General features: G+C 50.8%; 1 protein-coding gene across 3 annotated transcripts in view; it reads right to left on the bottom strand.

The window, feature by feature from the left end:
• LOC308146421 (SLIT-ROBO Rho GTPase-activating protein 1-like) overlaps window positions 1-10,000 on the bottom strand; it is a 29,321-nt gene that overhangs the window by 4,337 nt on the left and 14,984 nt on the right. For all 3 annotated transcript variants that reach the window (XM_080518221.1, XM_080518223.1, XM_080518222.1), the window contains exons 3-18: window positions 8,560-8,755; window positions 7,997-8,051; window positions 7,507-7,614; window positions 7,290-7,352; window positions 5,556-5,753; window positions 5,236-5,364; window positions 4,901-5,122; window positions 4,363-4,464; window positions 3,936-4,133; window positions 3,549-3,633; window positions 3,334-3,361; window positions 3,007-3,040; window positions 2,705-2,765; window positions 2,320-2,397; window positions 2,086-2,220; window positions 483-588 (exon numbers count right to left, since the gene is read on the bottom strand). In XM_080518221.1, the coding sequence (XP_080374347.1) occupies window positions 483-588; window positions 2,086-2,220; window positions 2,320-2,397; window positions 2,705-2,765; window positions 3,007-3,040; window positions 3,334-3,361; window positions 3,549-3,633; window positions 3,936-4,133; window positions 4,363-4,464; window positions 4,901-5,122; window positions 5,236-5,364; window positions 5,556-5,753; window positions 7,290-7,352; window positions 7,507-7,614; window positions 7,997-8,051; window positions 8,560-8,755 (1,798 nt within the window). The remainder of the gene's footprint in view (window positions 1-482; window positions 589-2,085; window positions 2,221-2,319; window positions 2,398-2,704; window positions 2,766-3,006; window positions 3,041-3,333; window positions 3,362-3,548; window positions 3,634-3,935; window positions 4,134-4,362; window positions 4,465-4,900; window positions 5,123-5,235; window positions 5,365-5,555; window positions 5,754-7,289; window positions 7,353-7,506; window positions 7,615-7,996; window positions 8,052-8,559; window positions 8,756-10,000) is intronic.

Below are 10,000 nucleotides of genomic sequence, written 5' to 3'. Positions count from 1 at the left end.
TGGAACCAACCGTCTCAAACAGGGACTGTCCCTCGCCAGGAGACGTCTCAAACAGGGACTGTCCCTCGCCAGGAGACGTCTCAAACAGAGACTGTCCCTCGCCAGGAGACGTCTCAAACAGGGACTGTCCCTCGCCAGGAGACGTCTCAAACAGAGACTGTCCCTCGCCAGGAGACGTCTCAAACAGGGACTGTCCCTCGCCAGGAGACGTCTCAAACAGGGACTGTCCCTCGCCAGGAGACGTCTCAAACAGAGACTGTCCCTCGCCAGGAGACGTCTCAAACAGAGACTGTCCCTCACCAGTCCACGTTCCTGAACAACAGATGTAGTAGCTATGCCACGCCCTGAGGGGGCGCTGTGACTCGGTACAGAGGAGAAGACGGTGAGACTCAACGCTGCAGCGCCACCTGGAGCAGGTGGTCGGCCATGTTGGTGATGACATCACAGAGAGGGAGGCGGGGCTCACATTCACATCGACTCACTGGTTGAGGAAGGCGAACAGGTAACGCATCACCACCAGCGTGGCTCTGGACACGCCCAGGAGGATCTTCCTGATGCACTGGGACCGCTCAAACAGGTTCTCCATCCCTGAGGACCAGAGACAGTCTACAGTCAGGCTGGACTTCCTGTCTGGCTGGACTTCCTGTCTGGCTGAACTTCCTGTCTGGCTGGACTTCCTGTCTGGCTGGACTTCCTGTCAGAATGAACTTCCTGTCTGGCTGGACTTCCTGTCTGGCTAGACTTCCTGTCAGAATGGACTTCCTGTCAGGCTGGACTTCCTGTCTGGCTAGACTTCCTGTCAGAATGAACTTCCTGTCTGGCTGGACTTCCTGTCTGGCTAGACTTCCTGTCAGAATGGACTTCCTGTCAGGCTGGACTTCCTGTCAGAATGGACTTCCTGTCTGGCTGGACTTCCTGTCAGGCTGGACTTCCTGTCTGGCTGGACTTCCTGTCTGGCTAGACTTCCTGTCAGAATGAACTTCCTGTCTGGCTGGACTTCCTGTCAGAATGGACTTCCTGTCTGGCTGGACTTCCTGTCTGGCTAGACTTCCTGTCAGAATGAACTTCCTGTCTGGCTGGACTTCCTGTCTGGCTAGACTTCCTGTCAGGCTGGACTTCCTGTCAGAATGGACTTCCTGTCAGGCTGGACTTCCTGTCAGAATGAACTTCCTGTCAGGCTGGACTTCCTGTCAGGCTGGACTTCCTGTCAGAATGGACTTCCTGTCAGGCTGGACTTCCTGTCAGGCTGGACTTCCTGTCAGAATGGACTTCCTGTCAGGCTGGACTTCCTGTCAGAATGAACTTCCTGTCTGGCTGGACTTCCTGTCAGAATGGACTTCCTGTCTGGCTGGACTTCCTGTCTGGCTAGACTTCCTGTCAGAATGAACTTCCTGTCAGGCTGGACTTCCTGTCAGGCTGGACTTCCTGTCAGAATGGACTTCCTGTCAGGCTGGACTTCCTGTCAGGCTGGACTTCCTGTCAGAATGGACTTCCTGTCAGGCTGGACTTCCTGTCAGAATGAACTTCCTATCAGAATGAACTTCCTGTCAGAATGGACTTCCTGTCAGAATGGACTTCCTGTCAGAATGGACTTCCTGTCAGGCTGGACTTCCTGTCAGAATGAACTTCCTATCAGAATGAACTTCCTGTCAGAATGGACTTCCTGTCAGAATGGACTTCCTGTCAGAATGAACTTCCTGTCTGGCTGGACTTCCTGTCTGGCTAGACTTCCTGTCAGAATGGACTTCCTGTCAGGCTGGACTTCCTGTCAGAATGGACTTCCTGTCAGGCTGGACTTCCTGTCAGACTGGACTTCCTGTCAGAATGAACTTCCTGTCAGAATGGACTTCCTGTCAGGCTGGACTTCCTGTCAGAATGAACTTCCTGTCAGGCTGGACTTCCTGTCAGAATGAACTTCCTGTCAGAATGGACTTCCTGTCAGAATGAACTTCCTGTCAGAATGGACTTCCTGTCAGAATGGACTTCCTGTCAGAGCAACTCTACAGCTACTCTGATTACTTTGCAGCTTCACTACTTAGTTCCAGGGTTCCCTGCTGGTTCCCTGCTGGTCCTTGAAGAACTCACGGACGCAGGAGATCAGGTCATTGAATCGGTCCTTGGGGAACAGCGGGTTCTCCAAACCCCGGAAGTAGAGCTTCAACACTCCGGCCACCGAGTTGATGTCGTGGTTACTCTCCTCGTCGATCAGCGGGTCGTTACCTGGGGGGAGGGGGGGGAGGTGGAGGGGGGGGGGGAGGGGGGGGGGGGGTTAACAGAGGACCTCACCCCTCCTCAGGCTACAGCAGCTTGACCTCTGACCTCTCTCGAAGGAGTTCTTGATGTCGTTGACCTCCACCTGGGAACCCGACACCCGGAAGATCCCCTGGTGCTGCAGACCTGTGGAACCACACAGGAGAACAGTGGAACAGTGGAACAGTGGAACAGTGGAACAGGAGAACAATAGAACAATAGAACAGGAGAACAGTAGAACAGTGGAATAGGAGAACAATAGAACAATAGAACAATAGAACAGGAGAACAGTAGAACAGTGGAATAGGAGAACAGGAGAACAGTAGAACAGGAGAACAATAGAACAGTAGAACAGTGGAACAGTGGAACAGGAGAACAGTGGAACAGGAGAACAGTAGAACAGTGGAACAGTGGAACAGGAGAACAGTGGAACAGGAGAACAGTAGAACCCCACCGTGCAAGTTGATGTAGCGGATGCAGCTCTCCACAAGCAGAGGTATGGCTTTAGTAGAATCCTGGAAACACAGTAGAACCACAGTAGAAACACAGTAGAACCACAGTAGAAACACAGTAGAACCACAGTAGAACCACAGTAGAACCACAGTAGAAACACAGTAGAAACACAGTAGAAACACAGTAGAACCACAGTAGAAACACAGTAGAACCACAGTAGAAACACAGTAGAACCAGTAGAAACAGTAGAACCAGTAGAAACAGTGGAACCATCAGGAAGTTAAATGAAGCAGAGGAAATTACCTGAGGCTTACTGTGGGAGTTTTTCCTCCCTCGACTGGAGAGAGAGAGAGAGAGAGAGAGAGAGAGAGAGAGAGAGAGAGAGAGAGAGAGAGAGAGAGAGAGAGAGAGAGAGAGAGAGAGAGGAGAGAGACAGAGAGAGAGAGAGAGAGAGAGAGAGAGAGAGAGAGAGAGAGAGAGAGAGAGAGGAGAGAGACAGAGAGAGAGAGAGAGAGAGAGAGAGAGAGAGAGAGAGAGGAGAGAGACAAAGAGAGGTGTCAGTTTGAATTGGTATAAGTAACTTGTTAAACAGAAGTAACTTGTTAAACAGAAGTAACTTGTGAGACTCACCTGGTGGTCAGCAGCTCGGCTTTATATCCTGCAGGAGAAACAAGGTGGAGCATCATGAAGGATTCATCACTTCATCATGAAGGATTCACCACTTCATCATGAAGGATTCATCACTTCATCATGAAGGATTCATCACTTCATCATGAAGGATTCATCACTTCATCATGAAGGAGCGATTCACCACTTCATGGTGAAGGGGTGAGGTCTGGTCTTACCCTCCGCCAAGGCTTTCTTCAGAATGTCGTGTTTGGCCTGGAGTTTAGAAATCAGATTACTTCCTTCAAGGTATTCACGGAATTTCTGAGGATGGAAATATGAACAGAACTCAGCAACTGTACTGTAATACTGCAGTACTGTAATACTGCAGTAATGGAAGATCGGGGTAAGGGGTCAGGGGGTCTGGGGGGGTCAAGGATTAGGGGTCAGGGATCAGGGGTCAGGGGTCAAGGGGTCAGGGATCAGGAGTCAGAGGTCAGGGGGTCAGGGATCAGGGCTCAGGGGGCAGAGGTCAGGGGATTAGGGGGTCAGGAGTCAGAGGTCAGGGGTCAGAGGTCAGGAGTCAGAGGTCAGGGGGTCAGAGGTCAGGGGTGGTCTGCCCTCACGGTGAAGTAGAAGAGCTCCGTCTCCTGCTGGTTGCTCCGCCTCTTGGCCAGACTGGGTTTGTTCAGGTAGCCGTCCGACACGCTGGACTTCACCGACTCGGAGGACGGACTGTGGGTGAAGCTCTGGGACACGTCGCAGTCGTCCAGCACCGTCATGTCCTGCAGGGTGGCCAGAGTGGCCCCCCAGGTCTTCTTCACCTGCAGGGGGCGCAACACACCTCACCGTCACTCAGGAGCATGGCTACCATGCTAGCCCACAAGCTAACCACTATGAACATGCTAGTCCCAGCTCACATGGTAAAACCAATACTAGTGTGACAATGGAGTCTGGATCTTCAGGTGTGAACAGTGTGACAGTCTGGATCTTCAGGTGTGAACAGTGTGACAGTCTGGATCTTCAGGTGTGAACAGTGTGACGCAGTCTCACCTCTTCGTTTTCGATCTTCAGAGATGTGAGGCGGGTTTGCAGCTGCGTGAGTCGGAGGGTGAGTTCAGCCTGGACTTGAGGCTGAGAGGAGATGTGGTTCACCTGGACGATAACAACAATAACAACAATAACAACAACATGTCAGTCACAATTCACGTGTTGCTGTCAAGCAAGGAACGTTACAATGTTACACATTGTTACAACGTAACGTTTGATTTTGAGAAGATCAAAGTCTGACACTACGTCAGTCACGGTGTCACGTTACGGTGTCATGTTACGTCAGTCACGGTGTCAGGTTGCAGTCTGTCACGGTGTCATGTCACGGTGTCAGGTTACAGTCAGTCACGGTGTCAGGTTGCAGTCAGTCACGGTGTCAGGTTGCAGTCTGTCACGGTGTCACGTTACAGTCAGTCACGGTGTCAGGTTGCAGTCTGTCACGGTGTCATGTCACGGTGTCAGGTTACAGTCAGTCACGGTGTCAGGTTGCAGTCTGTCACGGTGTCAGGTTACAGTCAGTCACGGTGTCAGGAGGACCTACCGCGTCGCCCATGTGCGACTGGAAGCCGAAGTGCTGGGGGGGGCAGAAGGCGGTGGGGTAGAGGCCCAGCAGGCGCTGGCGGTCCCGGGCCGGGTCCAGACCCTCCACTGCCCCTTCCAGGACCTCCAGGCCCGTCCTCCTGGAGGCCTCAAGGCTCAGCTCGGCTGACAGGTAGGTCCGGAGAGCCCGGCTCAGACTGGAGTGGTACCCTAGGTCACAGCACTGCAGGGAAACAGCAGGACAGATGAGGAACATCCGCCCCCCCCCACCTCCCCCCCACCCACCCCCCCCACCCCCACCCCACCCACCCCCAACAGAGGAGGACAAAGACTCACGTCGACGATGTCGGGCAGGTCGTGGACGTAGTACTTGAAGACGGAGGCGTTGGTGGCCTCCAGCGTCAGCAGGTACTCGTTTCTGGCCTTCAGGGTCTTTAGCTTGTTCTCCGAGAACTTGGCCTTCCTCTGGAGAACAAACCACAAGTCTAACTGGTAGAACAACTGGTAGAACAACTGGTAGAACAACTGGTGGAACAACCAGGTCACCACTATGAACGTCAGAACTATGAAGGTCAGAACTATGAAGGTCACCACAGTGAAGGTCAGAACTATGAAGGTCACCACTTTGAAGGTCACCCTGGGACCCAGAGCCTCACCTTCTCTCTCATCTTCTCCATCTTGCGGGCGGCGTTACGTCTCTGGTGGCGCTCTTCGATCCGCAGGCCGAACACAGGCTCCGCCCCCCCGCCCGACCCCGACACGCCCTTCAGGCGTCCCTCCTGACGCTCCGCCTCCCGCAACTTGCTCTCCGCACTGATGGTCTCGGCGTGGTACATGTGGTACGTCTTCATCACCTGGACAGGGAAACGTGACGGGTCATCGTCTGGTCATCGTCTGGTGATCGTCTGGTCATCGTCTGGTCATCGTCTGGTCATCGTCTGGTCATCGTCTGGTCATCGTCTGGTGATCGTCTGGTGATCGTCTGGTGGTCGTCTGGTCGTCGTCTGGTCATCGTCTGGTGATCGTCTGGTGGTCGTCTGGTCGTCGTCTGGTCATCGTCTGGTGATCGTCTGGTGGTCGTCTGGTCGTCGTCTGGTCATCGTCTGGTGATCGTCTGGTGGTCGTCTGGTCGTCGTCTGGTCGTCGTCTGGTGATCGTCTGGTGGTCGTCTGATCGTCGTCTGGTCATCGTCTGGTGATCGTCTGGTGGTCGTCTGGTCGTCGTCTGGTCGTCGTCTGGTGATCGTCTGGTGGTCGTCTGGTCGTCGTCTGGTCATCGTCTGGTGATCGTCTGGTGGTCGTCTGGTGGTCGTCTGGTCATCGTCTGGTCGTCGTCTGGTGATCGTCTGGTCGTCGTCTGGTCGTCGTCTGGTCGTCGTCTGGTCGTCGTCTGGTCATCGTCTGGTGATCGTCTGGTGGTCGTCTGGTCGTCGTCTGGTCGTCGTCTGGTGATCGTCTGGTGGTCGTCTGGTCGTCGTCTGGTCATCGTCTGGTGATCGTCTGGTGGTCGTCTGGTGGTCGTCTGGTCATCGTCTGGTCGTCGTCTGGTGATCGTCTGGTCGTCGTCTGGTCGTCGTCTGGTCGTCGTCTGGTCGTCGTCTGGTCATCGTCTGGTGATCGTCTGGTCATCGTCTGGTCCTCGTCTGGTCATCGTCTGGTCATCGTCTGGTCATCGTCTGGTCCTCGTCTGGTCATCGTCTGGTCGTCGTCTGGTCATCGTCTGGTCGTCGTCTGGTGATCGTCTGGTGGTCGTCTGGTCGTCGTCTGGTCATCGTCTGGTCCTCGTCTGGTGATCGTCTGGTCATCGTCTGGTCATCGTCTGGTCGTCATCTGGTCATCGTCTGGTCCTCGTCTGGTCATCGTCTGGTCCTCGTCTGGTCATCGTCTGGTCATCGTCTGGTCATCGTCTGGTGATGTACTCACGGTGTAATACAGAGTGCAGTACTCAGGGTGCAGTACAGTGCAGTACTCAGGGCGTAGTACAGAGTGCAGTACTCAGGGTGTAGTACAGTGCAGTACTCACGGTGCAGTACAGTGCAGTACTCACGGTGCAGTACAGTGCAGTACTCAGGGTGTAGTACAGTGCAGTACTCAGGGTGTAGTACAGAGTGCAGTACTCAGGGTGTAGTACAGTGCAGTACTCAGGGTGTAGTACAGAGTGCAGTACTCAGGGTGTAGTACAGTGCAGTACTCAGGGTGTAGTACAGTGCAGTACTCAGGGTGTAGTACAGAGTGCAGTACTCAGGGTGTAGTACAGTGCAGTACTCAGGGTGTAGTACAGAGTGCAGTACTCAGGGTGTAGTACAGTGCAGTACTCAGGGTGTAGTACAGTGCAGTACTCAGGGTGTAGTACAGTGCAGTACTCAGGGTGTAGTACAGTGCAGTACTCACGGTGTACAGCTCATTCAGCAGCTTCATCAGATCTTCCTGCAGCTGGAAGATAATTTCTTTGCTCTGAAACAAGAAGAGAAAAACTTCATTCATCTAAGAAACCGAAGGAACGAAGCATCAACGGTGTTTGTTCGTCTCCTGGAGCACAGATACTAAAGTACTACCAATACTAAAGTACTACCAATACTAAAGTACTAGACCTGGAACCGTGACTCACCCTCTTCAGCAGCCGGGCCGAGTCCTCGCTGATGTGCGTGAGTCGGCTGATGACGTTGTTCAGGTAAAGGTCGCTGAGCGTGGCGTGGTCCTTACTCTCCCGCCTTACCTGGAGGACGGACCGGGAGCAGAACCAGGAGGGGTTGAGGGTCAGAGGTCAATGGTTTTGGGGTCAGGGTTGAGGATCAGGGTTGAGGGTCAGGGTTTGGGATCAGGGTTGAGGGTTTAGGGTTTAGGGTTTAAGGTTTAGGGTTTAGGGTCAGGGTTAGGGTCAGGGTCAGGGGTTAGGGTAAGGGTCAATGGTTTTTGGGTCAGGGTTTAGGGTCAAGGTCAGGGTCAAAGTTAGGGTTCAGGGTCAAGGTTATAGTTTAGGGTTTAGGGTCAGGGTCAGGGTTTGGGGTCAAGGCTAGGGTTTAGGGTTTAGGGTCAAGGCAAGGGTTTGGGGTCAGGGTTAGGGTTCAGGGTCAGGGAGAACCAGGACCCAGACTGACCTGGTTCAGCAGCAGGTACCAGCAGTTGACTGGAGACAAAAGGTTCTGATCCTTCCTGAAGATCAAAGTCACAATAAAACACTTTCAACGCTTTGTTTATTTCAAAACAACAACCCTGATAATAACGACAACAACAACAACAATAATAACGACAACAACAATAACAACAACAATAATAACGACAACAACAACAACAATAATAACGACAACAACACGTTACTCCTGCTGACTACTGCAGAGTACTGGTGAGTATTGGTGATTTCTGGTAATGGTTACTAATGTACTTAACTATTAATACTAATTATTATTAGCTACTATTATTATTATTACTATTAAACTATTATTACATTAATTATTATCATTATTATCATTATTATTAATACTATTATAAGTTTTCGTGATTCACCTGAAGGTGGTGTGCTGTTGATTCTAATAACTCACACACACGCACTCACACTCACACACACACACACACACACACACTCACACACACACACACACACACACACACACACGCACACACACACACACACACACACACACACACACACACACAGGCCTACTTGTACTGCTGGTGGTCCTTGGTGCTCCTGGTCTTGGCCATGAACCTCTCGGCCAGCTTCTCCAGGTTCCTGGAATACTCCGTCTCGATCTCGGCCTTCTTCCTGAAGAAGTCCTGGAGGTCCTGGAGCAGCTGGACCCGCATGTCGGTCTGCTGTTCCAGGCACCGCTGCTGCTCCACCAGCTGACTGCGAACATCTGCAGACACACGTTGAACTTTGACCTCCAGGGGGCTTCGAGCCGAGGAGACACCTGACAGGAAGCCTCCTTTTCCCCTCAGCCAATCACAGCACAGCTGGTTTACTTCTGTGGCGCCAGTGATTGGTTGAGAGCAGATGATTGACAAGCTGAAATGTCATGTACCTGTTTGTATTATCATAGCATAGCCAGATTAGCATATATGTAGCTTAGCCAAATTATCATTATTGTAGCATAGCCAAATTATCATTATCATAGCACAGCCAAATTAGCATTATTGTAGCATAGCCAAATTAGCATTATCATAGCACAGTCAAATAAGCATTATCATAGCATAGCCAGTTTAGCATATATGTAGCTTAGCCAAATTATCATTATTGTAGCATAGCCAAATTAGAATTATCATAGCATAGCCAGATTAGCATATATGTAGCTTAGCCCAATTAGCATTATTGTAGCATAGCCAAATTAGCATTATCATAGCATAGCCAAACTAGCAATATCATAGCATAGCCAGTTCAGATTAAAGTAGCATAGCTAGATTAGCAAGTTGGCACTCATGAAGTAAAGCACTAACTATGAATTGGTAGATATACATTTACTAGAAATCTCGTCTATTTGACTTATTTCATTTTCTATTTGTCTGGAAAAAAACCTGGAATGACTAAATTTATGAACAAAATGTTTAAAACTTGTCATTTCAACCCGGTTTGTTCAACAAAAGGCTGCAGTTCTCACTCAAACTCTACACATTTATTGTATAATATTGACATTAAATACTGAGATTTTGTAATAAATGTATTAAAAACACATTTCATACTAGAAGTGTTTAATATCCTTCATTGGCTCGTGTGATTAATGGAGAGAAACGGTTTCTCTCAAGAGTCACCTTGGACAACATCCCGCTAACACACACACACACACACACACACACACACACACACACACACACACACCCCAGCGAATCCATCGTCTCCACAACCTGTTGTCATGACAACCACACACTGTGAACCATGTGACGAGGACGGTGGAGACGAGAGACTCTGACACTGAATTGATTCCGGCAGCGACGAGTCGTTTGTATTTAAAATGGCTGCAACACTAATGAATGAATGAATGAATGAATGAATGAATGAATGAATGAATGAATGAATGAATGAATGAATGAATGAATGAATGAAGGAATGAATGGATGAATGAATGAATGAATGAATGAATGAAGGAATGAATGTGTTCCTTGGACAT

This window comes from Blennius ocellaris (assembly GCF_963422515.1).
Source record: "Blennius ocellaris genome assembly, chromosome: 22".
NCBI classification, from domain to species: Eukaryota; Metazoa; Chordata; class Actinopteri; order Blenniiformes; family Blenniidae; genus Blennius; species Blennius ocellaris.
The sequence above is the reverse complement of the archived record's forward strand: the minus strand, read 5'-3'. Positions and strand labels throughout refer to the sequence as shown.